This window comes from Syngnathus typhle, linkage group LG22, assembly GCF_033458585.1.
Source record: "Syngnathus typhle isolate RoL2023-S1 ecotype Sweden linkage group LG22, RoL_Styp_1.0, whole genome shotgun sequence".
In the NCBI taxonomy this organism is placed as follows: Eukaryota; Metazoa; Chordata; class Actinopteri; order Syngnathiformes; family Syngnathidae; genus Syngnathus; species Syngnathus typhle.
This window is the reverse complement of record NC_083759.1, coordinates 1,630,892-1,652,566: the sequence shown is the minus strand read 5'-3', so window position 1 is coordinate 1,652,566 and position 21,675 is coordinate 1,630,892. Positions and strand designations below refer to the sequence as shown.

General features: G+C 47.7%; 5 protein-coding genes across 6 annotated transcripts; 4 read left to right on the top strand and 1 right to left on the bottom strand.

Moving 5' to 3' along the window:
- Positions 1-68: 68 nt before the first annotated feature.
- Positions 69-9,330, bottom strand: LOC133146592 (transcription factor IIIB 90 kDa subunit-like). Its single transcript, XM_061270472.1, has 19 exons — positions 8,955-9,330; positions 8,387-8,574; positions 3,494-3,574; positions 3,247-3,420; positions 3,135-3,166; positions 2,987-3,059; positions 2,732-2,881; positions 2,532-2,625; positions 2,335-2,461; positions 2,228-2,267; positions 2,055-2,150; positions 1,694-1,987; positions 1,556-1,623; positions 1,403-1,484; positions 1,292-1,341; positions 942-1,228; positions 783-864; positions 482-674; positions 69-403 (listed from the first exon to the last, which is right to left on the bottom strand). Exons 2-19 carry the CDS (start codon positions 8,568-8,570, stop codon positions 366-368), a joined length of 2,145 nt encoding a protein of 714 aa, XP_061126456.1. The 5' UTR covers positions 8,571-8,574; positions 8,955-9,330; the 3' UTR covers positions 69-365.
- LOC133146591 (uncharacterized) lies at positions 4,970-8,321 on the top strand. 2 transcript variants are annotated; one of them, XM_061270470.1, is made up of 11 exons: positions 4,970-5,063; positions 5,135-5,358; positions 5,429-5,594; positions 5,668-5,873; positions 5,932-6,049; positions 6,115-6,323; positions 6,396-6,513; positions 6,591-6,760; positions 6,829-6,923; positions 7,001-7,116; positions 7,178-8,054. In XM_061270470.1, exons 1-11 carry the CDS (start codon positions 5,024-5,026, stop codon positions 7,915-7,917), a joined length of 2,202 nt encoding a protein of 733 aa, XP_061126454.1. In that variant the 5' UTR covers positions 4,970-5,023; the 3' UTR covers positions 7,918-8,054. The 2 variants fall into 2 exon arrangements, with proteins under 2 accessions (XP_061126454.1, XP_061126455.1); XM_061270471.1 differs by lacking the exons at positions 4,970-5,063; positions 5,135-5,358; positions 5,429-5,594 and having other exon boundaries at positions 5,775-6,049; positions 7,178-7,858; positions 7,939-8,321.
- A 372-nt stretch (positions 9,331-9,702) lies between the features above and the next one.
- Positions 9,703-15,279, top strand: sel1l (SEL1L adaptor subunit of SYVN1 ubiquitin ligase). Its single transcript, XM_061270464.1, has 21 exons — positions 9,703-10,216; positions 10,337-10,374; positions 10,557-10,749; positions 11,163-11,330; positions 11,403-11,508; positions 11,585-11,747; positions 11,856-11,909; positions 12,113-12,172; positions 12,246-12,327; positions 12,399-12,553; positions 12,643-12,699; positions 12,786-12,854; positions 12,963-13,040; positions 13,119-13,181; positions 13,261-13,348; positions 13,434-13,582; positions 13,654-13,819; positions 13,901-13,975; positions 14,044-14,216; positions 14,273-14,401; positions 14,500-15,279. Exons 1-21 carry the CDS (start codon positions 10,153-10,155, stop codon positions 14,749-14,751), a joined length of 2,382 nt encoding a protein of 793 aa, XP_061126448.1. The 5' UTR covers positions 9,703-10,152; the 3' UTR covers positions 14,752-15,279.
- A 295-nt stretch (positions 15,280-15,574) lies between these two features.
- si:dkey-177p2.18 (phospholipase B1, membrane-associated) lies at positions 15,575-18,530 on the top strand. Its single transcript, XM_061270504.1, has 16 exons — positions 15,575-15,707; positions 15,805-15,869; positions 15,974-16,064; positions 16,139-16,197; positions 16,283-16,350; positions 16,421-16,464; positions 16,528-16,648; positions 16,723-16,774; positions 16,845-16,925; positions 17,009-17,074; positions 17,161-17,252; positions 17,358-17,439; positions 17,572-17,673; positions 17,755-17,850; positions 17,940-18,011; positions 18,085-18,530. Exons 1-16 carry the CDS (start codon positions 15,650-15,652, stop codon positions 18,217-18,219), a joined length of 1,284 nt encoding a protein of 427 aa, XP_061126488.1. The 5' UTR covers positions 15,575-15,649; the 3' UTR covers positions 18,220-18,530.
- Positions 18,531-19,182: 652 nt separating this feature from the next.
- Positions 19,183-21,315, top strand: chga (chromogranin A). Its single transcript, XM_061270515.1, has 7 exons — positions 19,183-19,433; positions 19,513-19,562; positions 19,962-20,055; positions 20,137-20,205; positions 20,276-20,443; positions 20,577-20,890; positions 20,960-21,315. The coding sequence occupies exons 1-7, from the start codon at positions 19,394-19,396 to the stop codon at positions 21,041-21,043; spliced, it is 819 nt and encodes a 272-aa protein (XP_061126499.1). The 5' UTR covers positions 19,183-19,393; the 3' UTR covers positions 21,044-21,315.
- The last annotated feature ends 360 nt before the right edge of the window (positions 21,316-21,675 follow it).

Here is a 21,675-nt window from a genome sequence, read left to right as displayed (position 1 = left end):
GGTAATGTAGTCCTACAGGGTCACGCAACCAAACACTGCGCCACGACTATTCATGTAATTAAAAAAAAAACAATATTACAAATCACTTTATTACAATATTACAGAGTAGACCCGTCTCTCAAGGCGCCTGTGCAATGAATATATATTTTTTTAAAAACAGAAGAAACTAATATGGAATTTATTTTCTTTGTTTTGATTGACCAGGTTGGACGAACGCCGTATTAACAAAAGGGGACGTGGACGCATGATAAGAAGTCAACAAGCATGTTCTGGTCCTGGACGGGGTTTTCATTCTGCGTCTTGCAGTCCAAATTCATGATATTTCCTATTTACATGGTTTAAAAGCTATACAAAAAGTTTAAAAGCTAGATGTCCTCCTCTTCCTCTGCCAAACAGCCGAAATCTAAAGCACACAAAAAATACAAAATCATCAATCAATGAGTCGCCAAAGTGGAATTTAACAATTGAATCGGTTGCTGACGTTTAGCAAGCTGCAGAGCGCTGACACATTCGTCCTCCTCCTCTTCATCCTTTTCCTCCTCCTCCTCTTCATCTTCAACCTTCTCCTGGTTCTCCCTCTCCTCCATGCTGAGGCCGCTGGACTGCACATCAGATTCAGGTTCTGGTCCAGGCTGCTGTTCTGCCGTCGCGGTGTCCGTCGTCACGGAAACAACCTGCAAGGTCACGTTCAGGTCAATTTCAGGTAAATTCAAATGTTGTTGTTTTTTTGCCCATGTTTGACACATTTATTCAAATCGATGTGAAATGTCCTCAATACTGACCTGATGTAAGTTGAGAGCAGCTGAGGAACTCACCTTGGACGGACCTTTCTTTTTTGGTGGTCCTGAGATGAGCGGGCCCAGCCTGCACCAAATTAGAAACACGCTGTTGTGATTGACTGCTCAACGGGACAATTATTCTTATTCATTTTTAATTGTCACCTCTTGCCCATGAAGCTGGAGCGGCTTGCCATGTCCAAGATGATGTCGTTGTGCGGCTTCTTGCGACGGCGTCTTTTTCTCGCAGGTGTGATGGGGACTTCGGGGGCGGCCTCTTCAGGAGCGCCGCTGCCTTCGCTGGCCGTCTGGCCACCGTTGAGGTCTTTGAGGACGTCGTAGTTGATCTTGGCGGAGATCTTCTTCTTCACCAACATCTTCTGGATGGCTTCGCCCGCCGTGGCCGCGTGGATGCCGTTGTCTTTCTTCTTCTTCTTCTTGGACGTCTTGGGCTGCAAAGAGACGAGCCGTCAGGACCCCGGCGCTTCCCGTAACGCCCGGCGGAGAAGACAAACCTCCTTGTACGTTCCCAGTTCCTTCTCTTTTTGAATTCGTTCTTCTTTCTCTGAAATCCAGCCACCAGTCAATCACGAGTTGTTGACTGTGTGTGTGTGTATGTGAAGAACCTTTCTGCTCTTGCAGGTATTCTTGGTTCTGCTGGATCCACAGCTGCGTCTTCACTTGGACCTCTTTGTCACTCAGGATGTACTGAAGGAAGGACACACGCCAGCTGTGGTCACAATCCTCCTTCGCCGGATTTGATCGATTGAGCAACTCACCTTATCGATCTCCAGCTCATCGATACCGTCCAGATCCAGGTCGCCGCCCTCTGAATTCTCGTCCTCCTCTGCGAAAAAGAAGGTGTGCATAACGCTCCGCCGTCTCCGACGACGACACGGAGCGGTCGGTCGCCTCACCCGACATGTCGCGCTCCACGTGGTCCTTGCTGAAGATCTGGAAGCTTTGCTGGAGGTCCAAAGCGGCAGAACTTTGCAGAAGCATGGCGACAGAGGGCGGCTGGCGTGAAGCTCGCTCCGCCTCGGACTCCTCCGGCGCCGTGTGCGGCTCTTCACGGTCCTCCAGGCTCCACCCTTCCTCCTCTTGCATCACTTCGCACAGGAAGTTCTGTGTGAGGTGACGGGTGGCGCTTTGGAGGGCACAATCTTCAGGGTCGGGCGTCAAGTTTGCCGGGATTTCCTTGTCCTGTGGGTCTAGCGAAAAAATGTACTCATACTCGGGTTCTTCAAAAGGCTTCTTCCCATTTGGGCGCTCGCTCACCCATTTTGTGGACGTAGGCGGCGTAGATTCCTCGGAGTTTGGGTCGGCTCTTCTCCAGCTCGCTCTCAATCTGGTCTTGGTAGCAGCTGATCTCTCCTGAGAGAAGGAGGCGGGAAGGTCAGCAGGACTCGGGACTCACAGTGAATTTTGCTGCGGCGGCACTCGGCTCTGACCTTCAACCTTGTCCAACTTCTTGGCCAGCTCTCGCTCCAGCTGTGGAGGGAAGGCAGCAGACATGAAGCAGGTGACAGACGGGCGGACAACCACCACCACGACGTACCTGCTGCATCTTGCTCTTGTGCTGAGCGGCGGTGAAAGACGGCGGGTCGCATTCCTGCTCCAGATCCACCTTCATGAACTCGTCGATGGTCAGGTGACTGGTGGGCGTGTCCTCAAACTCCATCAGCCTGCAAGACGAGGGGGAGCCGTGTCCAAAAGGGCCGACCGGACGAGCGTCGGCCGAGCTGGACGCCTCACCTCTTCCTCAGGGTGGCCTGACACACTTTGACCACCCCGATGACATCCTTCACCGTACGCCGGAACTTGTGCATGCGGGCCGCCACCAGCAGGGCTGAAGACGATGGCCAGCCAAAAAATGTGTGCAATTAATAGCGACGCTCATTTCATTAGCCCGTCTATGGCATTTCGCGTGATACGTTAGCATTAAGCTATTGTACCGGCGCCACACAGTCCAGAGGGTCGGCGGCCCGTGTGCATCCAGTCCCGCTTCATCCTCTGAACTAGCCGAAGAGCCGTCATGGAGACGTCGTGAGTCTTCAACCCGAATTCCAACATGTGAGCGAAGCGAGGGATCAGCAGACACGGATCTGAACCAATCATCAAACGGAACAAAAAAAAACACATGATGGAGCGCTAACGTTGGAGAACCAATGTGCTAAAAACAAGAAGGCTGAAGCTCAAGAGCTCCTCACCAATGGCGGGAGCGTTGATGCAGAGTTCCCGAGCCAACAACAAGAACGTTTTCCCCAGGATGTAAACATTCACCTACACACACGTCATAAAGTTGTCAGCTTTGGAAATACTTTTGTGGTCTTCTTCTTGCCCTGACGTGGCTTTTACCTGCAGCAGGTCGCTCAGATCCAGCAACATATCTGACGAAGGGTTCAAGAAGCTACACAGGAGAACAAGGCAAGACACAAAGCGGGCGCCGCCGCACGGCATGATGGGATACGTGGTGTCCCCTCGGTGCGACACACCAGGTAGAGGCAAGCCGCGATGATGTGTTCGGTTTTGCGTCCGCGCGTCAGGTGTCTGCTGACCACCATCTTGAAGAAGTTGAAGGCCGTGTCCAGGCAGTGCTGGTTGAGCTGCAGCTGGTTGCCAAGGTGATGGATCTGACGCCTCCCTGATACACGCACAAAAAAGGTCAAGATGAAAAATAAAAGACAAGTGAAAATGGAAGAAAAAAAAAAGCTCACCGCTTAGAAGCGTCTGCGCTCGGGATTCTTTGCCGACGTTGGTGTGGAAACCGGAACCGAGCAGAGGAGTTTTTGCTGGACCTGAGGAGGACACACCCACAAAAGTGCAATCAGCGCCAGGTGCAGTTAGTTTGCCTACTCTTTATTAACCCAACATGGCCGCACAGGTAGAACTTAAGCTCAATGCGAGTTGAGTTCATTGCAAGATGAGGACGGCCGCTGTCTTCTTTGGGTGAGTTGAGATCATTTTGGGATTTTTCAATTGCTGTGCAAGCGAGACAATGGACTGCTTTTTGTTTCCAGGATCGCTTTTCTCACTTTTCTCTGCTTGGCTAAAGCAACAGTTGAAGGTAAATCCGATTTACCTTCGACAATTTACTAAATCGCTTAAAATGTTTGGATTTTGTCTTTCATGAAAGGAGGACTTTGTTTTTAATTTAAAAAAAAAATTATAATTTTTTTTTTTTCCTGATTTATGACTTTATTCTTTTTTTTTTACTCAATTTATTTTTTATTTTTTCCCACAAATCTAGTTGAGTGGGCCTGTCGGGATGGCTATCTATGGCTTCACGTGCTCTCCAAACAGACGGTCCAGTTTGAGGCCATAGGTCAGTCCACACATTGAGCCCCATTGCACCGGTGCAAAGGTTGACCCCGTGACCCCTTTCTCCACGCCGACCTAGATCCCAATGGCGTGCATCCCATCAGCAGTTCGCTGGGCTCGCGCTGTGGCTACACCATTAGCACCTTCAAGGCGGGTGGTTTCACAACCTTCAGAGCTTCGTACTACTCCTGCTTTACTCTGATCCAGGTAGCGTGGCTTTGCCCTATCCAGACTCTCGTAACAGGAGGTTGATTTTATTTTATTATTTTTGTCAGGATGACCAAGCGTTCACCTTCCAATTTAATGTGATGGTGAGCGACGGTGGTTCCGAGTGGATGAGCCAATCTATTTCAGCCGTGTGTTCTGGTCTGAGCTTTGTCCAGCGGGAGATCATGTGCGAGGAGGACTACATGGAGGTAAGAAGGTGGTCTAGTTGAGGCCTTGGCTGTGCAGCTCACACGTCTTTGTCGTCAGGTGAATGTCCAGCGGGAGGCTTCGTGCGGCGCCCAGCCGGGACCAGTCGGACAAACTGAGCACGCGGCCCTTTCCCAGGTCACTCTCGATGCCAAGATGGCTGCCTCGTGTTGACCCAAATGGCTAAATTTGACTTGTGTGCAGCAGGCTCTGAAAACAGCCAGCTGGGCTTCTCAGCTGATGTTCCTGGAAGCTGATGGCCATCTGACCTCGCTGTCAATGGCGGAAGCGGAGAGCCGAGGTTACACTTTGAGCCTGACCGCCAAGAGGGCGGTGCTTCGAGCTCCCTACAAAACCGCCAAGGCCCAGCTGATCCAAGTACTTGGGATTCTGGTTGCTCATTTGGATCCTTTGCAAGATCAACAAACTGAAATGTTGACTATTTGAATCCTCAGGTGGATGGTGTCCCCGTCGCGTCGATTGGCGTTTTTCTCTTCTATAAGACGCAGCTGATGGTGGTGATGATTGACATGTCCATGGCCTGCACAGTCAGTAAGTCTTCATCAAAAGGGGCGGGGTCTGCCAAGTATTGGGAACAAATAGCTGCATCTCTTGCGTTTCAGATTCGGCTTCTTTTGACGGCGTCCGGCTGGTGTGGGATGTCCCCAGAGTGCCCAGGCCTCTCCTCGACGAGGGAGCGGCGTTTAAAAGTCTGAAGCGGCGTCTGGAGGTGGACGGTGTGATGCTGGACGAGATGAGCGCCGCTGCTAAGGGTTTCAGTCTGCTCCAACAAGAACAGCTGGTCCGAATCTCGGTACCCTTTGGCGCTGAGGGCGGCTACAAAAAGGTAAACTCGACAGTTTCAGACTAGCACCGGCCGTCGCTTCAACACTTGGCTGTATTTTTTTTCCCCCCAGAGTTTGGTGGTCAACAACATGTACAAGGAGACGTTTGTGATTTCTCTACTGTATGAACATCAGTTCCTGGCTGAGTATCAAGACGGTGGACACGTTGAAACAAAAGTCCGACTCGTCAGGGTCCTCGAAACCCCGCAGCTCTGTCGGCCACCTTTCAGCCTTAACCGTAAGTCTTCCGCCACGTTGGCGTTAGCCCCAATCAAGCTAATGCTAACAACGTCCGACTTGTCTTCCTGCAGACACGGACATCGACAAGGGCGTGTTTGGAATTTATCTGGGCAACGTTCCCAGTGATGTCATTTTAGAAAAGGTCCAAGTGAATCACAAGCAGATGGCGCTGGAGGCAACGGAAGGTGGACTGGTCGTCACCCCCGTCGTGCATCTCAACGGCAGCCGAGCTTACGAACTCCACCTTGCCTTTACCAATGCTGCTGTTCGGAGGATGGTAAGAATTCTACATCATTCAAAAGTGGTGGGAAAACCCAAAACTTGCCTTCCAACAGTACATGGGGGAAGGTTTGGTCCAATACGCCATCGACGTCAACTTCACTTTGACCAAAATGCCCGAGAAGGAGTCCTACTATCATCACACCTTGATCATAGCCCAAGTCTTGAGCGCATGTAAGAGGGCAAACTTCATTCTGCCATTCCTGAAAACCACGTGACTTACACCTGCCATCTGAAAGATCCACCAAAGATCGCGGCTCAGTGTTTGGACCGAGGAATGGTCTTCAGCGTGGCCGTGCCCCCCGGAGCGGAGTCCCTCTGGGAGGTGGGCGTCGACCAGGAGCCGCTGACTCCACAACTGGCCGCTCAAAGAGGCTACAAATTCCTCAATGACAGTCAACAAATCGTTTTGGAAGTTCCCGTCTTTTCCATCGGCTACACTTATGACGTAAGTGGACTTGGTGGAGCAAACGTGTGAGCCATAAATGTCTTATGACTTATTTTGTGTGTGCTGTTTCAGGACATCAACCTGTCCAACTTTTATGGGACGTTCGCACTTCTTCTTCGAGATACTAAAACTCTGGCGGTTCAGACGTCCACATCCAAACGCTGTTTCTTCAAAACTGAAGACATGATAGGTAAGCTATGCTAACTTTGACTTGTCCTCAAGTGGTATCCATTATTTTATTTTTTTTACATCTGCTTGTGCTGTTAGTATGTTCCGCGGATGGCATAGTCACGGTGGTGACGACTCCCACGGCGACCTGGCCCACAGTGCATCCGGGAAGAACCACCCTACTGGACCCTACCTGCCGACCCAAAGAGACGGACGCCACTCGGGTCCTTTTCCAGTTCAAGCTGGACTCGTGTGGTACCAGGACCATGGTACTTTCAATTGGATGCTGGCTTTAGAAGCAGAGCGCCCCCCTGATGTCAACGCTTGCATCCATCAGGTTGGAGACTACATGCTTTACGAGAACGAGATCCTTCACGACAGACGGCTCATTGCAGATGGCTCCAATTTCATCTCCAGAGATTCTCAGTTCAAGTAAAGGCAGACTAAACTATTATGCTAATTATTTCCAAGATCTCTGACTATATATATTTTTTAATTTCTTTTTAAAGGTTAACCGTGAGGTGCTTTTATCCGCTAAGTGGAATTAACAGACTGACGGTGGATCGGGTCTCCAGAGCTCAAACTACTGGATTTGGGTCAATCGACGTTTTCGGAAGCCTCACAGGTCCGTTTTGTCGAAGTACATTTGCAATATAAAATTTAATGAATGACTATTTTCCCCGCAGATCCAAAGAATCTTCCTCCTGACTGTTTACAGAAACTTTCTAGACATGCAATGATTAGCCAATCAGAAACGGCGCAAGCCCGGGTGCCAGAAGTTGAGTCTAAGCCTGAACGCCAAAACGAGATACAGCTCAAACTCCCGAGTCAGCAAACGGAAGCGCCACCCAATGAGGACATTCCAACACCTCCTCCAGCCACATCTCCAAACCAAGACCGGCAAGAAAAAGGATTTCCTTTCAAGTACGACTACTTAACACAGCGCCGCTTTCAGCCATCGCAAGGGTACGACTACTCCGTGTCAAGTTTTCGTCCGGAAAGCTCTGCTCCAAGACGGAACTGGGCACCTGTAAGCCAAAGAGAGTTCATAAAGCCAAACGTCCCTCGGTGGACCTCAAAGCAGCAGCCCAATGAGGGACATCGGCGTTCGGGCCCATATTACACGTTCCAGACCAACCGGTACCAGAGGCCTGGTAATGCTCCTCACATTCCAGTTCCTCAGAACTCTGCAGAATTTAGTTACATCCCTTCTAACAATGTTCAAAATATTCGAGTTAAACCTCAAAGCAGATTCCTTTTTCCAAATCACAACCAGCAAAGCCCTCACTCTGGTGAGATGGCAGCCAGCAGTGCAAACAGTCGTGGCAAAATGTCTTCCATTGTGAATAACGTTGTTCAAATACCAGGTATGGACTCAAACTATCATTTGGCTCTCATCGCAGTTGAGATGAAATGTAAGTCCTAACATTTCCCTATTTCTCCTCAGGACCATCTCCAAGTATGAATGGACCCGGTTTCGGAGGATTCTTGGCACCAGTATTGAGCTGGTCTCGTGGGGCGTCGGCCCTTAGCGGCCCTGTGAAAGATACTCCAGTGTTGAGTGTCCAGGAACTAGGCGCTCGTGACAGTGACGAGAAGGTCATGGATGGGAACATGGGCTCTACTGCTTCTCAAATGCCTTCGGGTGTCAAGTCGAGGCGCTCCAATCAAAAGAACTGTCTCAGCATGTCGGACGAATATGAAGCCAATGTTCACCATGGGATCATTCGAGGGATGGAAGGATTTGAACAAGAGGCGGTGGAAAAAGGCCAGATGGGGTGAGAAGATGGCGGCTTCAAGTTGTTGTTTATGATGTCAATAAAAACAAAGATGTGCTTTATCCAAGTGTCATTTGTCAATTTAAGTTTTAGAAGATTGGTGTGATGTTTGCTCACCATCAGTAGAGACGAATTGTCCTACGGCAGAGGACACGCCCCCACTCCCTTCCACAAACTGAACCTCGGAAACGATGATATTGTCTTCAAGAACCGAACCGCAGCCGGTGCACACAGCGCTGCCGCGAGCTTGGTCCACATCGATGTCCACACCCCCGCAGGTCCTGCATAGCCTGGTGCTCATGGTGCTAAGGTCAGAGGTCAGAGAGGTGGGAGGGAGCAGGTTACAATATAACATGATGGAAATGCAGCCGCCGATATAATTTTAAATTAGCAGTTCGTTAGTGGCTACTTAAAGTGAGAACCCCAGTTACCCTTAATTACTTGTTGGCGCGCGCTAGCAATGAATAAAATAGTTTAAGCATGCAAAGAAAAGACACCGCTTTGTACTTGAGCTTGCAGTGAGACTCGAACCAAGAATCTCACAATCACAACCGCAATAGCTTACACACTGAGCTATCCAAGTTGTTAACTCAAGGGACGTAGCATAGATTAGAAGTCCGCGTAATTAGCTATTTTTGGACTCAAATGAAAACTCAAAATATAAACAAGGACATCAAAGACTTACAACAAACGTCGAAATGCAACAAGAATGGAAATGGGCGCTCAGACACAACAGTGAGCCCTTCGAATGTCCGAAGTCATCCTTTTTCTTAGAAACGTACAAGTATTCAATTGAATCTCCTGGTTTTTCTTTTAGATTTCCTGTCTTTTGAATGTTCTGTGTTTACTTTTTATTTACATGCAAAAGAGAAAGACGATCATTGTTTGGCTTTTTTTCCGCCTTCGCGATGGATTACATCATTTCTCCCTGGGTGATGTTTGTCAATTGCAGAAATGAGCCATTAAAACTGGAACTTAAAGTCTTCACTTTAAGGCCACATTTTTTACTAAACATCTCATTTACTACACAAATTCAAAACAGTTGGTAGCAGACGCTTCCGTTTTTAATCGGGATTGTTTCGTGGGACACATCACCCCCTGACAAAAACTGAAATGGAAGGCTCCAACTGGCGCAGGCTTATGACGTCAAACGCGTTGCGCTTTTGATGCGGTCACTTATCATATTGTGCGAGAACACTTGACAAAAATGTCTAATTACATACGTTTCATTTGTGTGAACAATTGTGTCTATTTTAATTAATATTAAATGATTATGAACATCATTTCATCAGCGTGTTTTTGTGTAGCGGACCAGCTGCTAGAATTGTGTATTTACAAGATTGGGTTATCATTCGCTGGCTACCTCTGATTGGCTACTACCCCAAGAAGTGCAGTGATTGGTTAGGATTGTGAACACGAGAAGAGCTAGCCGTGCGACGATTGGTCAAATTCTGAGAACAAGGAAGTGCCAAGCTCTCGTAAAGCTTCAGAAGCCAGCTTCGTTCAAACGTCTAGTTTGGAATCTTTGCCTAGTCGTTATTGAACGTATACGTTTGAAATAATTACGACGCACGTAGACAAGTGTCTTTTTGACTGAGCAGTGTCGCACGTTGCTGCTTTGCTAAATTTTCGGTTTACTTATTCATACAACGCTAACTAAAGCCGGACGTCATTTCAGCCATAGTGAAGCAGTCAGTTTAGCATCATTAGCATCTGTGACAGCTACCGACTTTGATAACCATACACACCTTCCATTACGAATAGAACTCAATGCCGGTGGCTCGGTGAAAGGTGCGTGGTTCGGTTTGTTTTAGTAACGCAATCGTTGCTGGATGTGCGGGGACAGAAGAGACTGTGACAGCAGCTCCAGCTAGCGGCTAGCCATGGGGAGAGCCGTGTTTATTTGCACTTTTCTCCTCGTCGTCTTCGCCTGCGGGCTCACAGCTGGTAAGTTTGCTTGCTTGGCTTTGATTCGCTGCTGTGCCCGCTTGGTGCCTTTGCTAGCGGTAGCAGTACTGTGGACTATCGATCAAATTGACATTGAGGTTGACTTGTTGCTCTTTACAGACGAGGAGCCACACGGGAATGACAGACCAGAACTTAAGGTGCGTCTAAACAGGCGAATAAATCCAAAACCTTCTTGTCAATAAAGCTTTATACATTATTGAATACAATACAGAAACAGCAATATGATCAGCATTGCAGGAAATATTGTGATCAAAGTCCTAAATCTTAAGCCTTAATTATTTGGGCAATGATAGTAATAACCTTCCTTTGCTCTCTGCAGCCTTACCACGATCCAGAAACGGAAGAGGACGACGTCCGCTTGAGCTCCAAAATTGTAGTGCCCGATTCTACCGACACCCCGCCTTCTGCCCATCATGTTTCAGAAGAAGAGAAGCAGTCAGGAGACGTTCTGGCAGGAGAAGAGAAGGAGGACCTGCCAGAACAACACGTACAAGTGGAGAACCCCAAACAAAGTAAGGCTTGAAATATATTTTGATCGTCTATCGAGGATGGATTTAGAACATATGGCCAGTTTATAAACGGGGATTAATTCACAATCACCTCGGTGGAGACAGCTCAGGTTGCTACTAACTTTAAGCGTATGCAAACATGAGCAGTGTCAACTTTGCTGACGCGTGTCAAAAGCAGCTGCTTTTCGCAACCTTGACACTCCCTTGAGAAATGACAAGCGTCGCACACCTGCTCGCACATAATTTCTAGCGCCGTCGAGCGAGTAAGACGTTTCCTTTGCTTGCATTCCACTTCCCCTATTCAACCTATATGTCCATTCTAACAAAGATGTCAACATTTAAAATCTGTGACTACCGCTAGATTATCAATGGTCCCAGACGTGATGTTTATTAACTTTTTATAACTCTCCCGTCAGTTCCCGTGGTGAACGGCGGCACAGCTGACGGAGAGCCCTGCGTCTTCCCCTTCGTCTTCCAAAACAAGGAGTTCTCGGACTGCACGGCCCAAGGCCGAGGGGACGGGCGCCTGTGGTGCGCCACCACCTACAACTACGACCACGACAAGAAGTGGGGCTTCTGTGAGAGTACGTTGCAACGCGCATTTTAGTTTTGTGCATGATTTTGTGAGTTTGTAATAGCGCATTGGTTTCCCATAGCCGAGGAGCAGGCCCAGCTCAGACTGCAGGCAGAGGAGGCGGAGGACGAGTACCAGGACTTCCTGCGCATGCTCAACAACACCGCCAGGAAGATCCAGAGAAAAATGTGAGTTTTCCCCAGCGGCAAGTTTTTGTAGTTCTTTTCCCCTGTCCAACTCGAGTCGCCCGCCTCGGGTCTCCAGGCTGTACCAGAATCTGCTGACGGTGGCCGAGAGAGGCCACCAGCGGGCCATGGAGAAGGTGGCCTACGCCATGTTGTTCGGAGACTACATGAGTCAGAACATCAGCCGTGCCAGGGACATGTTTGAGAAGCTCGCCGCCGAGGGCTCCCCGAAAGCACAGACGGTACTTTTTGAAACATTACAATCTGCTTCAATCAAAATGTATTTTTTTTTTTTTTTAATTTTTGAGGGGGTCATGTCTCAGTTGTTCTGCCTGTTTGTTGTCCCACAGGCTCTTGGATTTCTATACGCTGCTGGACTTGGAGTTAACTCCAGTCAAGCCAAGGTGTGTAGAGTGTGTGTGCCTTTCTGGATTTTAAAATATTGCTGCTGTAGTCGCACACCCACTCTCTCTTATTTTACAATATAAGTATAATACTTGATCGCCCACACGATTCTAGTGCGTTAGCCCAACAAAATCTGCATTCAAATATTTTCAAAAATAATAATAATAAATAGTTAATTTCTTATTTCCTTCTGTCGTTGCAGGCGTTGGTGTACTACACCTTTGGTGCCCTGGGAGGAAACTTGATCGCCCACATGATTTTGGTGCGTTATGCTAACAACAGCTGCATTCAAATATTTCAAAAGACCTTCCTGTTGATACGGTTGCCTCGATCAGGGTTACAGATATTGGGGCGGCGTGGGCGTCCCTCAAAGCTGCGAGTCTGCGCTGACGCACTACAAGCTGGTGGCCAATCAAGGTGAGAACGCGCCGCCACCGTTGTCTCCTCCAAGCGGACGCTGATGATGGCTTTCTCCGCCGATGGCTCAGTGGCCAACGACGTGTCGCTGACGGGCGGCTCGGCCGTGCAGAAGATCCGGCTGCTGGACGAGCTGGAGAACCCGGGCTCCAGCAGCGGCATGCTGGAGGAGGACCTCATCCAGTACTACCAGTTCCTTGCCGAGAAAGGCGACGTGCAAGCTCAGGTAAAACCAAACAAACCCAAACTCGGCTTGACACCCAATTTCTGGGCTATAACTCTGTTTTGGAACCTCACCTTTGTTACCTTGTTTAGGTGGGACTGGGTCAACTTCACTTGCACGGAGGACGTGGCGTGGAACAGAACCACCAGGTATCACATCGCCTTTTGGAGGCTATTCATCAAATCCTTCATTATATTCTACTGCTAAGAGTGCTATGACGCTTCCTGTCCAACAGAGGGCATACGAATACTTCAACCAGGCTGCCAATGCAGGAAACACACACGCCATGGCTTTTCTAGGCAAGGTGTGTATTACTGCCACCTACTGGAATGACCTGGAACTACTTATCGACTGCTGTGCTCTTGACTTTTTTCTTTTCTGTATTGACATTGTGTTTCTTTGTGTCGCTCAGATGTACAGTGAAGGCAGCGACTTCCTGACTCAAAACAACGATACGGCCCTGCAGTACTTCAAAAAGGCTTCAGACCTGGTCAGCTCACATTTTGAAGGCTTTATTCAATTCACATTGTTAGCAGTTACAAAACTGTCGACTTTTAATAACGCCCAGGGAAACCCCGTGGGTCAGAGTGGCCTCGGCATGGCGTACTTGTACGGAAGAGGCGTCTCAGTGGTACACCACTTACTACATTCCTCCATCAATACTGCGCAATCCACCAAGATCCCCGACGTGAGCTGTACGTCCTTTTCAGAACTATGAGCTGGCGCTGAAGTACTTCCAGAAGGCAGCTGAACAAGGCTGGGTGGATGGCCAGCTGCAGCTGGGCACCATGTACTACAGTGAGTCACGCCCCCTCCGCTCTTATTTTCATTTAGGCATCCCTCAAGGATCTGTCTCAAGTGCTTTTTTGTTTGTGCGCCGCAGATGGCATGGGCGTAAAGCGTGACTACAAACAGGCACTGAAGTTTTTCAACCTGGCCTCCCAGGCTGGACACATCCTGGCCTTCTACAACCTGGCGCAGATGCACGCCACCGGCACCGGCGTCATGCGCTCGTGTCACACGGCCGTGGAGGTCGGATACACACAGCCGACTCGTCCTGCTAGCTAGCAAACAAAACAGTGTGCGTGTTCTGTTTTGTGCAGCTGTTCAAGAACATGTGCGAGCGCGGCCGCTGGTCCGAGCGTCTGCTGACGGCGTACGCCAGCTTCAAGGAGGGCGACAGCGACGCGGCGCTGGTGCAGTACCTGCTGCTGTCCGAGCAGGGCTACGAGGTGGCCCAGAGCAACGTGGCCTTCATTCTGGACCAGAGTAAAACTACATTGTAGCTTTTCTGTACCATCCACCCACACTTTCATTAAACATTTGAAATTTACCTCCTCGCCCCACTAGAAGGCGCCAAGATCTTCAACGACAACGAGACGTACCCTCGGGCTTTGCTCCACTGGACCAGAGCTGCCGCTCAAGGTGGGATCACACATCCTGTCTTAGATATCCCACCGGGCATTTTCATCACACGAAGGCTCCCTCGCCAGGCTACACGGTGGCCAGGATCAAATTAGGCGACTATCACTTCTACGGCTTCGGAACCGACGTGGACTACGAGACGGCCATCATCCACTACCGGCTGGCTTCGGAGCAGCAGAACAGCGCTCAGGCCATGTTCAACCTGGGCTACATGCACGAGAAGGGACTGGGGATCAAACAGGTACGTGGCCGTCGCAAGAAACCCGTCAACAAAAGTTGATGGATGACCTCGCACAGGACATCCACCTGGCCAAGCGCTTCTACGACATGGCGGCGGAAGCCAGTCCTGATGCACAGGTGCCCGTCTTCCTGGCTCTGTGCAAGCTGGGCCTGGTCTACACTCTACAGTACATGCGGGACCTCAATGTGAGTACCTCCTGCTCATTATTTTGACAGTGAACAAATTGTGCAGCATGTAAAAAAAAAAAAAAAAAAATCCAATGTGATCTTGCCTTTGTCGTCAGCTGAAGGAGCTGGTCTCTGATGTGGACTTGGACCAGCTCTTGGGTCCCGAGTGGGACCTCTACCTCATGACGATCCTTGCCTTGCTCCTCGGCACCGTCATCGCCTACCGCCAGCGCCAACGGCAGCAGCATATCATGATGCCCCCTCGGCCCCCTGCACCGCCGCCTCCGCCGACCCCTCCGCCGCCGCCCGCCCCCGAAACCCCGCAGGAGCAAGCGCCAGCCCAAGATGAGGAAGAGGAGCTGCAATGAGAAATAGAGGAAATGGACGTACGCTCTCTGGAGTAGCTCGCACTTGCCGACTGGACACAGCCGCACTAGGGCTCACTCCCAAAGACTCAAAATGGCTGCCGGTGTGTGCAGTTTCTTCCCGGGAAGACACGGGTGTGGGACTCACGGGACTTGGGAGTGAAACATACGCTGGAGTCCAAACGATCAACAAAAATAACACTCATCTGTTTTCAAAGTCATCTGGAAGAAAGAGGTTTTTTTGCATGCTTCATTTAATTTCAGACTTTTTTTTTTTTAGTTCCAGAGTGTAGTTCTAAGCAAACCTTAATTTATACAGAAGCTGAAGTGGAATTTTCCAGACTTTTGTTTTTTTTTCCTCTGTCATTATTTAATTCTAATCTCGCTCATTGTTTGTTTTCTTTGAAGAATCACCTTTAATACAACAACAGCCTTGAAGAAACTTAGTTTTCAACCAAAAATGACACCACTTTTTTTTTTTTTCCACATTAAACACAGGAATTGAGACATTAAAAAAGAAATCGAATGAAACACTGGTCATTTTTAAATGTCTTTATTAAATTTATATATAAATTAATAAAACATAAGTGAATATGAAGAAATAATGGTCCATGGATTATTTTAAGGCTCTTGTTTCAAATCACTCTTTAGATCCTGGAAATTAGTTTTTATTTGTATTTTTTTCAATCTCGGCAATTATTTCCGATGTGCTTAAAAATAATAAACATTCAAGGAAAGCAGATGTAGTGCGGAAAGCGAGGCTTCCAATTGGACCCAAGTAGGTGTCAGTCATCCCTCAGTGGGCGGGGCCTCGGTGCTAAAATGCTGAAAGTGCGATAGTGACTCGCTTGCAGGGGTGCCCCACTGACCGACTTTGCCCCCGTTGCACACCACTACTACTATGGGGTGGCTTTGCGTTGCCGTGGCGACGTGTCTGCTGGTGCCCCGCTGTGTCAAAGGTAAAGTGCTGGAAACCCTGTGTTGTGGTGCTGCTGCTGGTGTGTGTATTTTGTTTTACTCTTATTTTTCCACTTATCAAATCTTTTCATTTCTCAGGTGACAACTGGCGACGGAAGTATGAAGAGGGAACACGACACTACAGCAAGGAAGAACTCAATACGGTACTGTATTTAAATTTCTGTTCTCACTTTTAATGATTAATGGGTCAAAACAAAATCTTGTTGTTGCTATGTCACATTTGATAACAACAACAACGTCTCTTCAGGAGTTCCCAGAGAAAACTCGTCCAATCGGTTTCAAGCATCCAGCTTTCCTGTGTCCTGATATGAGCCCCTCACCTTCAGCCCCTTCTTCAGGTGGGTCGCTGGCTCTCTCATACACACACACACACACACACACACTGCATGATCTTCTTCATCTCCCTTCCTAGTGGAGTTGGTGAAGGCAGGCGATATCAAAGCGGTGGCCGCCTTGGGCGACTCGCTCACGGTAGGTGCACTTCCTGTTTTTGTTTTCTATGCTCCCTGGGCCATTTCATTAGGTACACCGGCATTTTTTGTTCCTTTTCGTGCAGACGGCCATTGGCGCCAACGCCACCACCGTCCTGGGTATCCCCATCGAGTTCCGTCATGTTTCCTGGAGGTACGGCGGGCAGCAAAAATGACATTTAAAAAATGACGCCCTAAAATAAATCACGTCTGTCGTCTTCTAGCATTGGCGGTTATGGCTCATATGAAGACGTCATTACTCTGCCCAGTAAGTTATTTTTAATCACTTTTTTCTTTTTCAACACTGACTTCCCGTTCTCATGTTTGTCAGACATTATCAAACTTTTCAATCCCAACCTTCTGGGCCCCGCCCGGGGGAAAACGCTTCACGGCATGGAGGGCCACCTCAGGGAAACGGGCCTCAACCTGGCCGTGACTGGACACAACACCTTGTATGTTATGTCCGCCGTGTCGGTTTCCATGGCAACGGCAAATAATTCCCCCCCCCCCTTTTTTTCCGTGCTAGCAATCTCCCCGGCCAGACGAGACACTTGATTGACACGCTTAGAAGTTTTGAGGTAAGACACAATGGGCTGTGTTGGTTGGTGGTCAAAAGTATTGGGACAGCAGATGCTTGTCTCCCTCCAGGGTTTGAACTTTAAGAAGGACTGGAAGCTTCTGACCATCCTCATGGGCATGAATGATATCTGTGACTATTGCAAAGACAAGGTGCGTCTTCTTTCTGGTGTTATCCATACACGAGTCACAATATCTAATCAAACTATTCCGAATTTTCTGTTTTTCCTTCAAAGGCTCTCTTCTCTGCCGAGAACTTCATTCATTACATGACCGTCTCGTTGGAAATGCTCATGAATGAGGTCAATGAAAGATAAAGCGTTCTGTTTTTGAAATGTTCATAAGATTCAAACAGGTCCTGAAGGTCTTTTTTTTTTTTTTTTTTTAGGTTCCTCGCATGATTGTTAACGTTGTGCAGATTCTTCCCATGCAGACGCTCAGGGAGGTGCACAAGCCCACGCCGGGCTGCCTTCTCCAGCGGTGAGTGGCATCAAACCAAATTTCACATTTGTCTGCAGTTTATTTTAGTTTGAAACCAAGACTTGTTTCCAGCTAACGGTCTAATCTGACTTGAATCCACTTCAGCTCCTTCTGCTCGTGTCTGATTGAACCAGGGGGCGAGTCTGCTGAGCTACGTGAGCTGGTGGAAATCAATCTGGAGTTTCAGGTACAACCAAAACTTCTGACTAAAATAGCTGACGACTTCTTGAGACTTTATTGCTGGTCTGATAGTGATGAACTGAATTTTATGCTCCGAAGTGAAACCGACAACAGCGTCCGGGTTGACTTCCTTCCACAGAGACGACTGGAGGCGTTGCTACTCGCCGATCGCTTCTTCAGGGACGATTTTGCCGTGGTCCTGCAGCCGTTTTTAAAACAAGCCGATCCTCCTCGCCTTCCCGTAACCCACATCGCAACGCCGTAACCTCATCATGCGTGGAATTGCCTTTCCGCTTTCTGATTGGCCGGTCTCTCCAAGCAGAGCGGCAAGATCGACATGAGCTTCTTCACCCATGACTGCTTCCACTTCACCATCAAAGGCCACGAGGAGCTAGCCAAGGGCCTGTGGAACAACATGGTCAACAATCTCATGATTGTCATACATTTGGGTCACTATTCCTATTATTGTGACTTTAAAAGCATCGCTCCATGCTTCTGTGTGCACAGTTTCAGCCTGAGGGGGGGAAGACGGTGGTGAACAGTTTTTCAGACCCCATCACCCTCGTCTGCCCACCCACGGTGAGGCTTCATAGACCTGGCGAGGCTTCTAATAAACTTCACTGAGTGAGATTTTCTGTTTGTGGTGTCACAGGAGCATCCGTACATCTTCACTCGACCCCCTTTGGCCAGGTCCGGTCAATGTTCCGGACCCCACATGGCGCCGACGGAGCTCGTCTACTCCCTGCTGTCTGTCCTGGTGGCGATCGGGGGTCCGTTTTTTTTGTAGGACTCGTCCCGAGCAGATGATGACAACTTCATTGAAAGTAAGTCTTTTCGCACTGTTAACGGAAAGATCATATTGAAGAAGGAGGACCTTTTTTTCCCCAAATTGCTGTAACCATTTTTTTTTCCAACTCTACCTTTTAATGTTTTTAAGTTGTTTGTGACTTGTAAAGAATCTTTGAATCCGAATATAACGTATTTATGAAGCTCTACTATCGTGACTGTTGTTTGTTTTTAAATGAACATCGATACACTGTAAAACACACACGCACGACTGTTGTCAAAATGATATAAAATGATCATGACTAAAATGAACATGTGACTTTTGTTTAATATTCTGACTGACTGATTCCCAGAGCTATGATGTCTGTATTGTGACCTGCTCTCAGGTTCCTTGTTTGCTAGATTAGTATTGTAAATGTGAGCTTTATCATCTGATATATGCGGCTGGCTCCAAACACGGTGCACCTGCAACCGCATTGTCTAACTCTTTGTGCCTGCTGGCTTACATAAAGGTCTTATTATGAGCTTCAAAGAAAACAATATTCATGTTTAAACAACAGGGCCCGGTTGCCTCATGCAAGGCAAACACGGACGAGACCACCGTCTTTTGTCTGCCAGGAAGGAGAAGAAGAAGAAAAAAAAAAACAAGCGACGCTCGGCTCCTCTGTGATGTTCGAAGCTGAGCAAACAGCTCGCTTTTAATGTCAGTAACTAATGAGTAATTATGCTTACTGGACACTTGGACACAACAATGAAGCTAACAATGTACTTTTTAGAATTGATGGTTCAATATTGCTCTGGGTTTAGGTTACCAGACAGGTAGTGTAGTGACCATTAACATTGTTTTTCATTTTATGGTTAATGGTTACTGCTATCCACGCCCTTACCAAGATGGTGGCAAGAGCAGGTGCAATGCTGTCGGTCTGACGTCACATCCGGACCAGCATCTTTCTTATAAATAGCGGAATGGATGTTTGAGGAGCTGTCGAGCGGAGAGGCAAAGAGCGACGACGTCGGAGCCATACCCGCTGGAGGACGTTCAGATATTATTGCAAACACCGACGTGATTCGTTCCTAATCCAACAAATATCATTTTGAGATCCAATTTAGCCAAATAAGCGTCTACTTCCGGCGACATTTTGCGCTCCCGATTTCTTTTTTTTTTTTCTTCAAACATGATTGCGTTGCTGACGCTGACTCTCCTCGTCAAAAGCGGTGAGATACGATATGTTTTAAAATTCGCATGATTATAATTACAATTATGCAATTAATTTGTACCCATTTTTTGTGACAGTTTTATTGTTGCCGGTGACTCCGAGTGTGCTGGAGGATGACGACGTCAAGGTAGAAAAATGTCAGATTTCAATTACATTCACGAACGTGAAGTGCACAGTAATGGTCACTTCATTAGGTACCCCTGTTCCGTTTTCTTGTATCCATTCATAATTATTGCGCAGTATTTTGTCATTTTAACGATACTGTAATTGCAAGGTGTATGCGGACCTAATCATTTGTCCTCCGGGGTGCAACACACACACAGTGATACAACTCCATTAAGTGAATTGTCCACTGGGGGGGGGTGTCGGTTTATTTAGAGGGCTAAAATTAATCAAGCTGATTGAACCTTGACGTTTCTCTACATACGCTCACATTCTCTCCCTCTAAGTTCCGCTCCCCCTCTCTCAATTTACATCCAAGTTGGACACTTTTGAAAAAAGAAAAAACGTTTTTGTATCATCTCAGGTGATGGAATGTGTAGTGGAGGCACTGGCAGATGTGCTGTCCAGGCCACGCCCACTTCCTGTCAGCCAGGAATGTCTGCACACCTTGAGGACAGGTATTTGTTTTTCAGGCGTACTTAATAATTCTGATAACTTGATTTGCTGCAAGTTGTTGCATTTGTGTGCACGTATTCCAGACAAGCGCCTCCTGATGCTCCTTCGCCGCTACGATTTCCTGAAGGAGCTGCAAGATGTCGCCACCCAAGGTAGCTTGGTTTATTATCCATACACAATCATCAATCAATTTCACTCTCTCACAATTGAATTTCACTCAAGATGAAGCCATGTTAAACGCGCTCGGAGGTCTCGGCGAGCGTTCCATCCTCTCCCAGGAACCAAGGAGGTCAGAAGAGGAGGACGACGAGGGAGGTGAACACGGCGGAATTTGGACGGCAGCCGAGAAGAGGGAAGAGGATGACGAGCGTGAGGAAGAGGACCATGAAGGTATGCTACACACAAAACTTGATGAGGAATTTCATTGACACAAATTAAAAAGCGTGTGCGTTCAACAAAATAGTTTGTTGAAAAGGTCAAAACGTTGCGCACAAGACTGTGAACATTACATCTGTTTTCTCAGAATCAGAAGAAAAGAGAATAAATACATCCAAAGAGGAGGAGGAGGACAAGAGATTTGCTGAAGAGGAGGATGAAGAGGAGGGGATGAAGAAGAGGAGCAAAGGGACTTTGCTTCGAAGGAAATTCAAAGCTGTGGAGAAGGATGGGCAGAAGGAAGCCCCCCATCATTCCAAGGAGGTCTCAGAGGAAGAGGAGGTGAAGAGGCGGAGTAAGGAGAAGAAGACAAGGAATCGCAGTCCAGAGGAAAAGGAGTTGCAGATGATCTCTCGGAGGACGCCGGAGGAGGAGGACGGCAGCGCTGCAAGGAAGTCGGACGTAAGATCAATTCAAATCTTGTTTTCATCTACATGTTAAAATATTCCAAATTTGTTGTGATGTCATCAGGACCCAGAAGTAGAAAACCTCGCCGCCATCAAGTCTGAGCTGGAGAACGTGTCCCAGAAACTCCACAAACTGCGGCAAGGCTGAAGCGCCAACCTCCTTTTGGGGAGCGACCGTTCTTCTTAGTGACTTTGACTCTCTCCATCTCTTAAAAATTCTCTTATTGTGTTGCTTGCATTTTATTTATGTATCCCATTTTGTCAATGATTTACAGTATGAGATAGCGAATCACAGCGTCACATTTTCTACCCATTTTGATTTATAAAATGAGATTTAAACCAAGATAATAATTTCAATGGCTGTGTAGTTCTATTTGCATAAAAGGAATCATTGCAATAAAATCAATATGTTAACACCGATTGTTATTTTTTTTCATTTTAAAACTTTTTACAAGAAGAATATCACAAGATCATTAAATACACGCTCTGGAAAATGTCAGGGGGCCAAAAAATACGCAGTAACCTCATGCATGTCAAAATATTGAGTTTGTTTGCTTGGAATGATCTCTATTTAGATGGAGTGAATTTTTGGACGCTCAAAGAAGAAAATTAGAACTTTTACAGTCAAGCGAGAGACTTCATCAACAACGAAAGGTAAGACACATTTAAAATTCAACACAAAATGCGGTAAAACTATGAACCAAATGATCCAAAAATCGATCGTGTACTTGAATATTGTTTTGTCTATTTTTGAAGTATTTGTACGTGAAACTAGTTTAA

What these genes read in the sequence shown, in the direction of transcription:
- LOC133146591 (XM_061270470.1), top strand. Translation starts at nt 5,024, where the DNA reads ATGGTGGTGATGATTGACATGTCCATGGCCTGCACAGTCA. An exon ending in CAAAACTGAAGACATGATAG is followed by an intron (nt 6,514 to 6,590) that starts GTAAGCTATGCT and finishes TTGTGCTGTTAG; the next exon opens with TATGTTCCGCGGATGGCATA. An exon ending in CGTTTTCGGAAGCCTCACAG is followed by an intron (nt 7,117 to 7,177) that starts GTCCGTTTTGTC and finishes TTTTCCCCGCAG; the next exon opens with ATCCAAAGAATCTTCCTCCT.
- LOC133146592 (XM_061270472.1), bottom strand. Translation starts at nt 8,570, where the DNA reads ATGAGCACCAGGCTATGCAGGACCTGCGGGGGTGTGGACATCGATGTG. An exon ending in CAGGCCACCCTGAGGAAGAG is followed by an intron (nt 2,462 to 2,531) that starts GTGAGGCGTCCA and finishes CTCGTCTTGCAG; the next exon opens with GCTGATGGAGTTTGAGGACA. An exon ending in ACAAGAGCAAGATGCAGCAG is followed by an intron (nt 2,268 to 2,334) that starts GTACGTCGTGGT and finishes TTCCCTCCACAG; the next exon opens with CTGGAGCGAGAGCTGGCCAA.
- sel1l (XM_061270464.1), top strand. Translation starts at nt 10,153, where the DNA reads ATGGGGAGAGCCGTGTTTATTTGCACTTTTCTCCTCGTCGTCTTCGCC. An exon ending in CCATGGCTTTTCTAGGCAAG is followed by an intron (nt 12,855 to 12,962) that starts GTGTGTATTACT and finishes TGTGTCGCTCAG; the next exon opens with ATGTACAGTGAAGGCAGCGA. An exon ending in AGGGACTGGGGATCAAACAG is followed by an intron (nt 14,217 to 14,272) that starts GTACGTGGCCGT and finishes GACCTCGCACAG; the next exon opens with GACATCCACCTGGCCAAGCG.
- si:dkey-177p2.18 (XM_061270504.1), top strand. Translation starts at nt 15,650, where the DNA reads ATGGGGTGGCTTTGCGTTGCCGTGGCGACGTGTCTGCTGGTGCCCCGC. An exon ending in GTGACTATTGCAAAGACAAG is followed by an intron (nt 16,926 to 17,008) that starts GTGCGTCTTCTT and finishes TTTCCTTCAAAG; the next exon opens with GCTCTCTTCTCTGCCGAGAA. An exon ending in CCGATCCTCCTCGCCTTCCC is followed by an intron (nt 17,674 to 17,754) that starts GTAACCCACATC and finishes CTCTCCAAGCAG; the next exon opens with AGCGGCAAGATCGACATGAG.
- chga (XM_061270515.1), top strand. Translation starts at nt 19,394, where the DNA reads ATGATTGCGTTGCTGACGCTGACTCTCCTCGTCAAAAGCG. An exon ending in TCTGCACACCTTGAGGACAG is followed by an intron (nt 20,056 to 20,136) that starts GTATTTGTTTTT and finishes CACGTATTCCAG; the next exon opens with ACAAGCGCCTCCTGATGCTC. An exon ending in GCAAGATGTCGCCACCCAAG is followed by an intron (nt 20,206 to 20,275) that starts GTAGCTTGGTTT and finishes ATTTCACTCAAG; the next exon opens with ATGAAGCCATGTTAAACGCG.